Source organism: Pelophylax lessonae (genome assembly GCF_965119305.1).
Source record: "Pelophylax lessonae genome assembly, chromosome: 2".
Lineage (NCBI taxonomy): Eukaryota > Metazoa > Chordata > Amphibia > Anura > Ranidae > Pelophylax > Pelophylax lessonae.
This window is the reverse complement of record NC_138769.1, coordinates 355,965,647-355,981,040: the sequence shown is the minus strand read 5'-3', so window position 1 is coordinate 355,981,040 and position 15,394 is coordinate 355,965,647. Positions and strand designations below refer to the sequence as shown.

The following is a 15,394-nucleotide window of genomic DNA, read 5'->3' as shown; positions in this document are numbered from 1 at the left end:
AGAATCTGTGGGCTGTCAATCAAGATTTGCAAGCGCATCAGGAAGGGCATTATGGGCTCTGTGGGCCTGCATTCAAATCCTTGGTGGCTGCAGGCCACTGCTTGTACTAGCCACCGCACCAGCTTAAACTGCACTTATGAGACTCGTCACCAAGTGATACTGCAGTGCTGGTTTGTCTACGACCAGGGTGTACTGGGCCGCTGGTGCTCACCAGTTTACCAGAAGGTTTAGCGGCACTTCAGCAACAGAGGAACGGGTCAGGTTCCCCTGACCTTCGCAGGGACCTCTACTCCGTCATCAGAGCTATCTGTCAGGGTGCCGCTGCTCTCTACAGGTTCGTATACTGATCCTGATTCTGACAGTGAGGACTCCCCACTGCTCTCATCTGTCATGCTCAGTATCATTTAGGCCTCTTCACTAGTGTACCTTATGTTTGACATTTTGGCCAATAGATTTACAGGTACCTAGTGTGACTCACAGGTAAAACCACCTGGTTGTCGAGGACTGTTTGAACCGCTACAAAAAAAAATAACTGCTAGTGCTAGCAGAGATCAGGCCTGACTCTGCTAATGCTGCGGTTTTGTCTGCTTTGTATTGGAAGTGACAGTGATCTATTGATACTGCACTTCTTGGGGGCTGGGCGCAGGGGCTAAACGCAGGTGCTGGCAGGTGTCGGGCTGATCCTGCTAACGCTGCGTTTTTTTGGGAACACTAAACTATTGGGGGCGCTAGTATAGTTCTGATCAGATCAAAGATATTGATCCGTTCAGATACTATACTTGTAATGGAGGTATATAGTGTGTGTGTGTGCTAGTGTTACTGGCAATCAAAGGGCAAAGGGTTAAAATCTGATGCCACCAGGGATTGACCCTAACTGACACTGACTAACTGGTGTCACCCATGACATCTGTATACTGTATATAGTGACACTTTGACATGGCAGTGAAGGGGTTAACTGGGGGTGATCAAGGGGTTAAACCTTTATTAGGGGATATATGGCAGGTACTCTAAACCTATCTGGGACTTCCGTTAGCGCTAACTGGCATCACCATTGACACTAATACAGTGATCAGTAAACCATCTGTATACTGTATATAGTGACACTGTGACAGGGAGTGAAGGGGTTAACTGGGGGTGATCTAGGGGGGTTAAATGTGCTCCTATGTGTACTGGTTTCAGTGTACTCACTGTGATGCTCTCTTCTTTCACGGGGGAACTGAAAAGGGCTCCAGGAGAGAAGATTACATAATTTCCTGTGCCTGCGTTTACATTACACAGGCACAGGACATTCTGCAATTGGTCAGAACTGATCACCGGATACAGGCCATAAATCGTTGGCCAGGATGACTGATCGGTTCTGAACTGAATCAGGTCACCGTGGGAATGGCGAGCGCACAGCCGGGCCACCCTGCCGCAGTATATATGTGGTGGGCGGTCCAGAACTGGGTAAATGAGAAAAGGCACATGTGACTTTTTTTAAGGTCCATACTGGAAGGTGAGCATTCATCTACAACCTATTGGTGGTGGAATTTCTCCTCTTTGCACCGTGGGATTCACTAAACATCGAATGAGCATTTTCCAATTTTGAGACATGATCCATATACAAACCAACTTTAAAAACGTTTTTTTTTGTTTTTGTTTTATCACAGATAATACTCATTAAAATGTTTCACTCCTGGGTGGACAGAAGGTCACCATTATTTGGAATATATTTGGGACTTAATGTTATTTTTATATACATGTCCAAGTTTCATAGATGCTGGGAGTCAGGAATCCAGAAAATTCACCAAAAAATGCATTGAAAATGCATAATGTATTTTTAAACGCACCAGTGTGAAGGGGCCCTTAAGTATCAATGAGTATTGACACCCGCATCATTGAAAGAGGTGGGCTATACTTTAGGTATACACTTCATCCATTGTAGCCAAAAGTGTATTGTCCTTAACCACTTTAATACAGGGCACTTCCCTCTCTTCCCGCCCAGGCCAATTTTCCCCTTTTAGCGCTGTTGCATTTTGAATGACAATTGCGCGGTCATGCAACACTGTACTTACACCAAATTTATATCATTTTCCCCCCACAAATAGAGCTTTCTTTTGGTGGTATTTGATCACCTGTGCGATTTTTACTTTTTGCTAAACAAATAAAAAAAGACAGAAAAGTTTGAAAAAAAAAAAAGTTTTTTTGTTTATGTTATACAATTTTGTAAATAAATAAGTTTTTTCCTGCACTGATGAGACTGCACTGACAGGCACTGATGAGGAGGCAATGATGGGGTGGCACTGATATGTGGCACTGATAGGTAGCACTCATATGCAGCATTGGTGGGCACTGATAGGCGGCACTGCTGGGCACTGATAGGCGGCATTGATGGGCACTGACGGGCACTGATAGGTGGCACTGACGGGCACTAATGGGCACTGATAGGCAGCACTGGTGGGCACTTATGGGCGGCACTGATGGGCACTAATAGGCGGCACTGGTGGGCAATAATGGGCACTGGTGGGCGACACTAAAGGATGGCAATGATGGGCACTTGTGGGCAGCACTGATAGGGAGGACACTGGTGGGCATCACTGATGGGGAGGGCAATGGGGGGCTCCCTGAGCCCTGATTGCCATCCCTGGTGGCCATAGTGGGCATCCCTGGGGTCATAGTGGGCATCCCTGGGGTCATAGTGGGCATCTCTGGTGGATCTAGTGGCATCCCCCCCCCGAGGGTCTGCACTGGTAATCAATGATCTGATTACCAGTGCCGACCCCCCCCCCTGTCAGGGGAGCCGCCGATCGGCGCTCCTTTACTCGTGCATGTCAGGCACGAACTAAGGAAAGCCGATCAACGGCTGTTCCTGTTTTACTATGTGACCAGCCGTGATTGGACACGGCTGATCACATGGTAAAGAGCCTCCGTCAGAGGCTCTTTACCGAGATTGGAGATGCAGGGTGTCAGACTGACACCTCGCATCACCGATCGCCGCTCTGCGCGCCCCCGGGGGGCGCCCAGAGCGGTGTTATCCTGCCGCCGTCATATGACGTCCGGTCAGGATAACTCAACCACATTCCCGCCGTCAATTTGTAATAGGGCGGGCGGGAAGTGGTTAATAGAAACACCTTTTTATGTATGGGACCTTAAATTGTTTATTTCTAGTACACGTCTTTTTATAAGTTATATTAAAGAAAAGAAAAAAGAAAGTAATGATTTGTAAACTGGATTGTAGTTTTTAAAATTCTCCATAAAGATTAGTAAAATGCATTTCTTTAATTGGAAAGTGTGAAAACATTATATATACTATCTTCTAAACATTCTGATGCATTTTTTTTTTTTACTCTATTAATAATGTTACAGACGTACAAGAACAGAGAGGGAATTTGGCATGAAAAGCACCAAAACTACGAACACACCAAGCACGCGGGTTGGCAGTTCCATTAGCCAGCCTACGTCCTTAACATCAGTCCCACCAGACATCCACCTTGAAAACAGATGATCGTAAATGAGCTCCCCGGCTTTGGAAATATGAAGTCATTCTTTGGTTGGTGATTACAGTTAATTTTAGGACATTGACCCGAACACGTGAATGTGCCTTGTTTTGAAATGAGAGAAAACTTGCTTATTTTAGAGACTATTAATCCCTGTGTGTAGAAAGCCTTCCTGGAAGAAGAGCAGTGAACAGTTACCCCACATGAGCAAGCAACCATTGTGTAGAATTCTAGTAATGCTTCTCCATGGACATTACAAAAGACATCCCTTCATTTCCTCTGACCCACGTCTATGCAAACCTATCAGAATGTATCACTTTTCTGAAGGCCACCAGGCCTTTGTGACTCACTGTGGTTGTTGCTGCATTTACTCACTGGACTGATCACTAACCTCATCATGGATTTTATATATGTGTGTGTATTTATATTTATATGTAGAAAAGATGCTATGTATAGAATGTTGAAACTTTTCTTTTTTTTTTTGTCTGTCATTCTGTAAATGGGAGATTGTATTTGTCCCTGGACTGTTCAAGGCTGTATGGACCAGAACTAGACAGAGATTGAGAATACTGGGGAAAGGGGGGGGGGGCTATTCTGTCCTGGAATACTGCCAACTAGGAGTATGATGCAGTTATGTCATAGTGGCTGAATGCGGCATGGCAACGCACAGACCAATGCAATGCAGTAATCCCTATCAGTCAATCAAATTTAAGTTTATGTTTAGTAAAAGGTTAGTTATTATTGGTTTCCATTGGATCATGGACTTTGTATTGCTTTTTGGAAAAAAAAGCTGCTAATGTCTTAATTTGCTCACCTCCCATAGTTCCCATTTACATTTCTGGATTGTTAATCCATTGAAATGAATGTGCTGCCAAGGCAGCCTAAAGTTCCAAAAATCAGGCATGCACCATTTTTTGTAACGCACTGCGCCATGTTACTTGCGCAGGTTTGTTGCCTTTGCAAAGTTTTTCAAAATGGATGGCACAGCTACCAATGGAACATGCATTGCTGTACGTAAAAAAAAGGCAAGAGTGTAAATGGGCCCTAAAGAAAACTTGTACTATAAAATACATTGCTGATCTCTGCATTTGAAAATACAAGATCACTGGTCGTTTTCTTGATCCAACGGCTTCAGTACTTTGAGAGTCGCTGTATGAAGAGTAGGAGTTGTGACTTCAGCCTGACTTTTCTAGCCTGAATGATTGTTCCAGGGCAGAGTTCCTGAATGTATTGAAGCCAGAGTCATTTTTCAGATGAAAGTCACCAATGGCACCTTCTGTACTGGTTTCCTTACATGGCTACCATAGACAGTGTTCTGTTATGAGCAAGTCCTACAAACAGGCCTTTTAGGGAACAAACATGAATAAGGCAGTTCACATTTTAATTTACAGTTTCTATACATTTCACTAGGTTAATAAACCAGATTCTTATCACTGCTCTGATATGTTTACATGGGTTGATACATTTAGGATGGGTAAGGCCTTTGATACTCCCACCGCTGAAGTACTTCATTTCCCAGGATCCTTAGCTAGCTACTGCTTCTAAGCAGCTACTACAGTGAAGATTAGAACTACTTTATTTTGGATAGATCTTTTAAGCAAAACTGAAGAGTTTGTTTTATTTTTTGGAATGCTACATTGATAATTATGGAATGAATAGAACTAAGCCTCTGTAGATACTGTAGCATAAAATACTATTGCTATAGTGGCTGTTCCCATTCGATCAAAGATGTGATGCTGTGTAATAAACAATGTATTCACAACCAGAAAATAAAAGGCTGTAAGCTCTAAACTCCATCCACACGGTGTTGCTTATTCTGTTGCTCTGTGCTTGTAAGTGGGGAAGCAGAAAGAAGACTGATAGGTGACACAAAGACAGTTTCTATACTTACCGCCCTTAAACGTTATGCACTGCACGTGCTATACATTCATCTGGAAACCATCCGTATATATTTTTAGAACAAGGGCGACTGGAGCCAGCAGTTCCAGTTTAGAAAATAGCTTTGTTGCCCGACTACTTAACTCATTCAGTGCTTGAGCAATTGTTCTCAAATGCTTCCGGGCCCAGGAAAGAGCTTAATTCAGGGATTTCTCAAAACCATGAATTAAACTCACGTTTTGATTGTTTGCTTTGACACCTGAATATCTCAAGTATGTTGGCAATTAAAAAGATTGCAAATGTTTTAGTGGTTAAATGACATGTCTGAGTGTCCTACTATGGTATAGGTAAGCAGTAAATGTAATAGAGCACAAGATAAACATGGATAGGGAGCAGGACAGAATGAGAAGAAAAAAGGATTGGTAGGAGAGAAAATATTGTTGGGTTTAATGCCTTCCTATTTTAATGAATATCACAGCAAAGTAATTATAACAAAATATATTATATTGATATTATAACCAAGAATATGTTGTTCTTTTATTAATAATAATAATAATAGTAATAATAATATATACCAAATGAAAAACAAATTTTCCCCCTCTTGCCTGAGTTTTAAAATGCCACATTGCTATTGATAAATAACTTATTATAATAAAAAATGTTAATAAATAAAATATATCATAATAATAAAAATGTAATACCCAATTAGATTAATAATAATATATTAATACTATATGTCACTGTTGCCATTGATAAGAGGAACGCTTCTCTTGCCACCAAGGTGTGGTAGGAGAGGAAATATTGGGTTTATTGCCTTCTTATTTTAATGAATATTATAACAAAATAGTTATAACAAAATATTATATTGATAATCCTAATAATTTTTATTATTATGTAACAAATGTTATTACAAAAGAATAACTAATTTTCCTCTCTTGCCTGAGCTTCAAAATGCCATGTTGCTACTGATAAACAACTTATGAAATATATCATAATAATAATTTATTATTATATTATTTAATAATGATATATTAAATATATTAATATCATACAAATATTAATACTATATGTCACTGTTGCCATTGATGGGAGGAACACCTATCTTGCCACCACAGATGCACCCATTTGTGGAAATCGGCTTAAGTGAAATGGTGGCTTTCAAAAGACTCTTAGACGTACATCTCAAGGATCAGGACATTAAGGGCTATGTTAGATGATTACAGCCACACACACCTACACAGGTTGAACTGGATGGACTATTGTCTTTATTCAACCTCACCTACTATGTAACTATGTAACTATGACATTATGTTTGCGCCATACATTCTGTCAAATTTAGCAGAGGTTTCAATTTTATTTTTTTAATTCCCCAATACAAAAAAAAAAGGTCAGCCTGTAGGGATGAGGTTACTCTTCAATATAGTATTAGGGCATGTCTATTAAATTGTATGTACAGCCCAAATCAGTTCCCACTTAGAGTTGGAAAGGGATACAATCTCCCTTGCCAGAGTTTGATTGCTTTTTTAGGGCTCCTAAATAGATTTACCCTATCTGTCCGTTCTGTTAAAGTTTTACTAGTCAGGGACTCACCTCTTTAGTAGAGTAGGGGAAGGTTGTAATCTCAGTCAGATTATTGCAACAGATTTTCCTTCATTCCTGACTGGTGAAACTATGGTAAGAGGTGACTGGAAATTTCTTTAACGGAGTCCTGGATTACTACCATGTTATACATTCATTGTTGTTTGTTTGTCTTAAAATAATTTTGTCCCTTCCTCACTCTGTGGCGAGGGGATGCGCAATGTAATTAGTCCTACCCTTATACTTTATGCTTTAGCCTCCATTCATCACATGTACTCTATTCTGCTGAAGCTAGGCACACTGGGGGATATTTACTAAAACTGGAGCATGCAAAATCTGCTGGACCTCTGCATTCAAACCAATCCACTTCCAGGTTTTACTGTCAAAGCCTAATTGAACAAGCTGAAGTTAATAAGTTGATTAGCTACCATGCACAGCTGCACCAGATTCTGAGCGCTCCAGTTTTAGTAAATCTCCCCCACTATGATTTTGAAATTATCTGATGTTCATCTGTTATGATCTGCAAAAGATTTTGGTTTAAAAACCTTTCTACGATCAGCAAGATGTCATTTGGAGTGAATCAGTGAGGTTCATTTACTAAAACCTGGAGAGCGCAGAATCTGGTGCAGCTGTGCATGGTAGCCAATCAGCTTCTAACTTCAGCTTGTTCAATTAAGCTTTGACAATAAAACCTGAAAGCCGATTGGTTTTTATACAAAGCTGCACCAGATTTTGCACTCTCCAGGTTTAGTATAATAAACCCAACTGTCTGCTAATTCTACCAAGATCCTAAGTTACAGCTTTCTTGTCACAACTGGTTCAGGTATAGAGATCACACTTACAGTGCTTAGTTTGGAGAGGCAGAACAATGGCCGTAAAAACGTTTTGCTTGAAATTCACTTTACGTACCTAACAAAGTGCTCAGTACAAGTCATGTTATAGATGTTAACAGAAAAGTCCCTGCTCAGTTTGAGGAAAAATTGGATTTTTGACTTATCGTAAAATCCATTTCTCTGATGTTCATTGACGGACACAGCTCCTGTCATTCTTGACCATTGGGTCATAACCCCTACAAGAGTAGGACACTAGGCAGAAAAACTTCTGGCTACACCCATGGGCAGTCCCAGGGAGTATACTCCCTCTCCCTGCTATAGTCACTCAGTTTTCTTACAAGCAGTGTAAGGAGAATTATAACTCCACAGAGGGGTGGGTGCTGTCTCTGTCAATGAATATCAGACAAATGGATTTTACGGTAAGTCAAAAATCCAATTTTCTCTTTCATTGACAGACACAGCTTCTTGACCATTAGGACCTCCCAAAGCAGTGTTAAACATGAGGGGTGGTTAATAGCAAAAAATTCCCAAGGCAAAAAATAGCCAACCAGGCAACAGGGGCTCAACCAAAACAACTGGAGCCCCCTTGAAAAAAACAATACACCCTCAAAGAGGATCAGGTCCTCTTAAACAGCAGCCTGCAAAACCTTGCGGCCAAATAAAGCATCCGCAAATGCCAACACATCCACTTTATAAAATGTTGTAAAAGTATGCACCAACCAAGTGGCTGCCTTGCAAACCTGAATCACAGAGGCTTGATGACGGAAGGCCAAGGAGGCACTAAGTACCCTAGTAGAGTGCACCTTGACAGGGAAAGGAGGAACCTGACCCCTGATGGAATAGGCCTGATCCATCTGGAAATGGTCGCAGAGGAAGTGGACAACCCTTTACGGGGTCCATCCGTGAGCACAAACAGAGAGTTTGACTTCCTGAAAGACTTTGTAGCTACCAGGTACATCCTAATTGCCAGGACCACATCTAAGGCATGCAAGGCCATTTCCTTTGGCTGTTTAGGCCTGGGACACAGGGAAGGCAACACAATATTTTCATTCAAATGAAAGTTAGAGACCACTTTAGGAAGGAATGACAGACGGGGGAAGCACTACCATATCCTTGTGAATCACCAAATAAGATGGACAGGATAATGCAGCCAGTTCTGACACCCTGCACGCAGAGGGGATAGCCACCAAAAAGGCCACCTTCTGGAACAGCGTAAGCAGGGGAATCAACCTAAATATTTTCAAAGGGAGGCTTCTGTAGAGCTGAAAGCACCAAATTAAGATCCCAGGGCGGCAATGGAGCCTGCTCGAGAAGAACCAAAGGGTACGCACCAGGGAGAGTGTGGCCAAAGGTCTTTAGAAAAAGACCGCCAAGGCCAATACCTGGCCCTTGATGGTACTCAAGGCAAATTTCTGTTCAACCCCCCGTTTAAGGAAGGTTAGGATCTGGGTTGAACCCCAAAAGACTCCACGCAATGTACGTCTTCCACGTACAATGGTAGATCTTCTTTGAAGTAGATTTTCATGCTTTTAACAACGTAGAATTCACAGACTCAGACAAACCTCTATACTTCAGCACCTGGCGTTCAATAGCCGAACCAAAGCCAGCGACTGTAAAGCAGGATGGAAGATTGATCCTTGGAACAGCAGATCCTCCCTGAGAGGAACCTTCTAAGGAAGATCAGTGACCAACCGCACCAGATCAGCGTAGCAAACACGGCGAGGCCAGTCCAGAGCCACTAAGATGACCGAAATCCCTTCTGCCTCGATCCTGCGTAAAAGTCTTGGCGGAAGCTTGAGAGGAGGGAAGGCCTGAAAATCAGACGATACTGACCCCATGGGGCCACCAGCGTGTCTGTGGCATCCGTCAGAGGATCCCGTGACTGAGCCACAAACCTCTGCACCTTTCTGTTGAGCCGAGATGCCAACAGATCCACCTCAGATCTGCCGACTGAGGTAATCCACCTGCCAGTTTTCCACCCTGGTAATGTGTATGGCGGGGAGGGCTGGAACTAACCATTCTGTCCACCTTAGAATGCCGGCTACCTCCAGAGCCGCCAGGGAACTTCTTGTTCCCCTTGGTAATTGACATTGTCCGATTGAATGCGCATTGGGCATCCATGAAGAGTCAACACCAGGGGATAATGAGGGGCTCCCACTGCTAAAATTGCAGCTCACAGGGCTTCACTGTTATGGCCACCGCTATTTGTCATGGCAAACCACAAGAAAATGGCCGCTGGACTACATAAACATGGCCGACGTGTATAGGAATACACAGGCTACAACAAAATGACGGCCTCGCGCGGCACCATGAGGTATAGGGACCCAGAATTGGGAGTCTAGGCCTCAAGGACAGATCCAGGCAGGACGGGGGGTCCCCACCAGGTACAAACCCCCCCTTGACAGTCGATTTCCTGGTAGCCAGCGGTGTACCCCCCCGACCTAGGTCAGTTACCCGACCACCCAAACAGCCCCAGTGTATGCGGAGGGGGGCAGACTGAGGGACTCGGCAAAAACAGGGGGGTGCCTGCGGGAGGGAGGGGAACCCGGGAGTCCGACCATCCCAAGGAGGGGCCCACGTTTACCCCAAAACCCTCCAGGGGTAGAGGGGGGACAGCTACTCACCATACCAGGAACCAGGTGGGCACCACTACAGACAGATCCCCCATCGAAATGGGGGCTGTCGGCCAGGAGGAACGCTGCGACTCAGGCCAAGGCCAGGTTGTATGTGACCTCCCGAGACGTTTAAATGGCAGGGCCAGCCCCTGTCCAATGGGGCTATGGCAATGTCGTGGCCGCCCTAGCGCACAGCTGAGGCCTGCGCATGCTCGCTGGCCAGACTGGCATAACCACTGGATCTAAACTATACAGCCTATCGCCAAGTCCGGCAGTTGATAGTAGATCTCACAGGAAAAAAACAGGAGGGAAAAATGTTCTATCTAAATAATTTTGCCAGGACCAAAGATCCCAGCAAGGAAACTAGGTCCTTACTCCTGACTAGGCAGAAAAAAAACTGAGTGACTATAGCAGGGAGAGGGAGTGTACCCCCTGGGACTGCCCATGGGTGTAGCCAGAAGTTTTTTTCTGCCTGGTGTCCTACTTCTGTAGGGGGCAGTAAACCCCAATGGTCTGGAATGACAGGAGCTGTGTCAGTCAATGAACGAAAAGAGAAATTGTATTTAGTGGTGTGGGTTTCCTCCGAGTACTCAGGTTTCCACCCAAAAGAAAAGCTGGTAGTTTAATTGGCTCCTGTCTAAATTGGCCCTAGTATGTATGAATGTGAGTTAATGACCTTAGATTGTAAGCTCCTTGAGGGCATATTGATGTGAATGTACAATATATATGTAAAGCGCTGCGTAAATTGATGGTGCTAGATAAAATACCTGTAATAAATAATATGCAGTCTGCCATTGCCAACTCCCTAAAAATACTAGTTGCTTGGCTGGCTTTAATAATTTGTCAGGTACTGACTGGAACAGGCATGCATTTGCATACTTCCAGGTCAGCGACTGGGAAAGTTCTGAAGCCTCTGGCTCATCATGATAGCTTGGGTTCTTTTTTTCAGATGGGGAGGACAGCAGTGGAAGCCTCCGTGCTTTAATACAAGTTAAAAATTAATTGGATTGCTTGTTCATGCTGGCAAAGCACCAAACATAGGAGCCAAAGCAAGGACTTTTATATTGGCAAAGCCTGGTCATCTGATTCCAGCTCCCATGTGTATTTTTTCTTATTTAGATAATACTGCTCAGTTAAAGAAAATGATCACAGGTGTGCTTTACCGTGTTTTGCCACCTAAAGTTAGCTAGAGGTGACAAGTATGTTTTTCAGCAGTTACGATGGAGTATCTCTTTCAGACGCCTGGATAATTACTAAGGATCAAGAACATGAAACCACAGAAATAGTTTATGCAAAGGGCAATCAGCCATATCCCTGAAACAACCTTTCTTCTGTGGAAGTATTTAAAGAGCAATTCAAGGGAACATGTGAAACCAGTTGGTGAGCTGCTATTGCAACCCAGGAAAAACCCCAACTATGTTAAATTCAGGAAGTCCAATCTATTTACCTTTTCCTAGAGCTTATAGAACCTACTGCAGCCAGAATTCACAGATCATATCCCGCTGGGAAGTACATCTTACTCTTTTAATGTTAGCTGGATCACCAATAAATTTGAAAGCTGAAGTTTAATATGCTCATATTATGCCTTCACTGGTTCCTCCTTTCACCCCTCATCAACATGGTAATGATTTTCATAAATATGTTTCTGTTGTCATTAGGTATCCATCTTTAGATCCAGTGATTTCATAACTGGGTCTCTGTGCTTTTCGTTTCAATATGTTTTTATTGGGTTTTACATTACAAAAACATATTTTAGGCCAGGTTGCACATACATGACTGTTCAGAAATGTTGGGGGATGTGATGCCAGCAAATTGGTCCCTGTGCTACTCTATCCAATGCAGGCAGGTTATGCAGCTTCTATTGCAGTGCACACCGGGAGAAGCACGCAGTGTGCAGTGAAATCAGAGTAAGCTGTTTCAGCCCAGGAAAGGAGGTATTAGAAATATCTCCCCTGCCCCACAAACAGAAGGGGTTTCCAGATTACCAATACAGGGGAATGGGGTGCCTGGTGCAAGCTATGCCTGGATGAAAAACTGAACTTCTAAACAGGTACTCTGTTATTTGTATGGATTTTAAGGCTTATTTTTAAATTCTGAATTGTCTATACTTAAACATAAGTATACCACATGAATACCCTGATGCAGTGCAATATAAAATAATAAATTAAACGCTCCATTAATCAAATATATCATCACAGAACATCACATAATATACATGTTAAATAAAAAAAAAAATGTCCATATATTGCAATCTAATGAAAAGAGTCCTTCACCAATGTGCTGTGAAAATTCTCAATGTCTTCTGCTTGTTTTTTTACTGCAATCTGTGCAGTACCCAGTGCTCCCAATAAATGCTCACCTTATTCCATTGACCTTGATACTAAATCAAGGTCTATGTGAGCTTTGTTGCCCCTCTATGGGCTATATAGACTTAGCTCTTCCACGGTCTACTATTATCCTCTGGCAGGGCCAAACTCACTGGCTAGTTGCAAGTAAAAACCAAATGGGACCAATAGCGCTCTCTGTATAACTCTCTTTTATTAAACTCAAAAAATGAACATTCACATTAAAAAAACACCCAAAGTGTTATGAATCAGGCATTAGTAGGTCCTACTAATGAAGCAAACTTTAGAGCATAACGCATATAGAAACAGGAGTCGTGCTTAAGATGCTGATATGGTATCTGAGAGCCATAGAGTTGCGTGGTATGAAGGAAGATGCCTAATGTACCCATGCCTTTATGATTTGCTTGATTCATAGCATGAATGTAAGTGTTTATTTCATGAGCTTTTTAATAAATGCATGTTATACAGAGAGTACAATTGGTCCCATTCTGTTTTTACATGTAATTGGCCAGGGAGTTTGGCACTGCCCGAGGAGAATAGTAGCCAGTGGAGGAGCAAAGTCCATATAGCCTATTGAGTGGCAACAAGCACATATAGACCTTGATTTTTTTTTTATTAAGATCAATGAAATAAGGAGTGTTTAATACGAGCACTGGGTGTTGCATGGATTGCACCAAAAAATTAGTGGAAGGCTTTGGGAATTTTGCAGCACATTTGTGGAGGACTCTTTTCATTGGATTGCAATATATGGACATTTGATCTGATTTAACATGTATATTATGTGATGTTCTGTGATGATTTATGTAATTAAGGGAGTGTTTATTTGATTATTTTGTATTGTGCTACATCAGGGTATTCATATGGTTTATGAGGAGTGTAGTGAAAAGCACCTTGTGATGTTTAGCAGCATTTACAGTTGGTGACACATTTATATCAAATCATTTTGGGTGGTGACTGTGCTGATTGTTTTCCACACTAGTATAATATGTACATACACTATATTGTCAAAAGTATTGGAACGCCTGCCTTTACATGCACATGAACTTTAATGGCATTACATTCTTAGTCCGTAGGGTTTAATATTGAGTTGGTCCCCCCTTTGCAGCTATAACATTTTCAACTCTTCTGAGAAGGTTGTCCACAAGGTTTTAGGAGTGTGTCTATGGGAATGTTTGCTCATTCTTCCAGAAGCGCATTTGTGAGGTCAGGCACGGATTTTGGACTAGAAGGCCTGGCTCACAGTCTCCACTCTAACTCATCCTAAAGGTGTTCTTTCGGGTTGAGGTCAAGACTCTGTGCAGGCCAATCAAGTTCCTCCACTCCAAACTCGCTCATCTATGTCTTTATGGACCCTGTTTGTGCACTGGTGCGCAGTCATGTTGGAACAGGAAGGGGCCATTCCCAAACTGTTCCCACAAATTTAGGAGCATGAAATTGTCCAACATGTATTGGTATTCTGACACTTTAGAAGTTCTGTTCACTGGAACTAAAGGGCCAAGCTAAAACCCTTAAACATAACCCCACACCATAATCCCCATCTCCAACAAATTATTTGGACCAGTGCACAAAGCAAGGTCCATAAAGACATGGATGAGTGAGTTTGGGGTGGAGGAACTTGACTGGCCTGCACAGAGTCCTGGCCTCAACCTGATAGAACACCTTTGGGATGAATTAGAGTGGAGAATGCCTGACCTCACAAATGAGCTTCTGGAAGAATGGTCAAACATTCCCATAGACACCCTCCTAAACCTTGTGGACAGCCTTGCCAAAAGCTTTATGCAAAGGCTGGGCCAACGCAATATTAAACCCTATGGACTAAGACTGGGATGCCATTAACGTTCATGTCCATGTAAAGGCAGGCCTCCCAATACTTTTGACAATATAGTGTATGTGCACATATATGGATTTACAGCAAACTCTGATTATTATATTTATTGCACAATAATCACTGATAATGGTATTGTAAAAAAAAAAAGGCAAAGCAACATGCCTTAATTTTGCTTCATGGTGGGGGTATATGCTCTATAATGGACTGCTGCCATATGATTTAGCTCTTAATTTCACTATGTGCAATAACTTAAATTTAGAGTGTGCTAGTTTCTTGTTTGTCTATGGGCAGCCATAAACTGGCCAAAAGCAATGCTGCATCACTTGTAATTATCTGATAGTTTCTGACCATGTAGGTTGCAATAACAGGGTCCTACAGTTGTTGATGGTGCTTCTTACTAAGCTGTTCCTACCTGTCATGAAATCCTGCAGGCAGACTGATCCTTTCCTTGGCTATAGATAGGAGGGAAGGATCAAAGTACCACACATGCACGATTATCATTATCTTACAAGGATTATTCTGTCAACCCATGCAGAAACGGCAATATATCTTCCTGATCATCAGGGCTCATTTACACTTGCAGTTTGACAGGCAGTGAAGAGATATTATATTTAATCACCTAAAAACCTGCACCACCGGCTGCAACCGCATGGCAGGTGACTGGAACAGGGCCCCATTTAGGTGTACTCCACCCATCAGTGGCCTTTGCAGCTTAAGGAGAGCTGCTTTTTTTCAACCACATTTTTTACCATTCCCCAACTGCAAGTGTAAACTACTAGGCTATATGTTTGGAGGGAATGATGGCCAGTCTAATTCTATTTCTGTTTCACCAATAATGAAT

The 15,394-nt window shown here is 42.5% G+C and overlaps 1 protein-coding gene across 1 annotated transcript in view; it reads left to right on the top strand.

Annotated features, from left to right (window-relative positions):
- NCMAP (non-compact myelin associated protein) overlaps positions 1 to 4,281 on the top strand; it is a 115,733-nt gene extending 111,452 nt beyond the window's left edge. Inside the window, exon 4 of the mRNA XM_082245759.1 lies at positions 3,346 to 4,281. Within this exon, the coding sequence (XP_082101885.1) occupies positions 3,346 to 3,484 (139 nt within the window). The 3' untranslated portion in view covers positions 3,485 to 4,281. The remainder of the gene's footprint in view (positions 1 to 3,345) is intronic.
- The last annotated feature ends 11,113 nt before the right edge of the window (positions 4,282 to 15,394 follow it).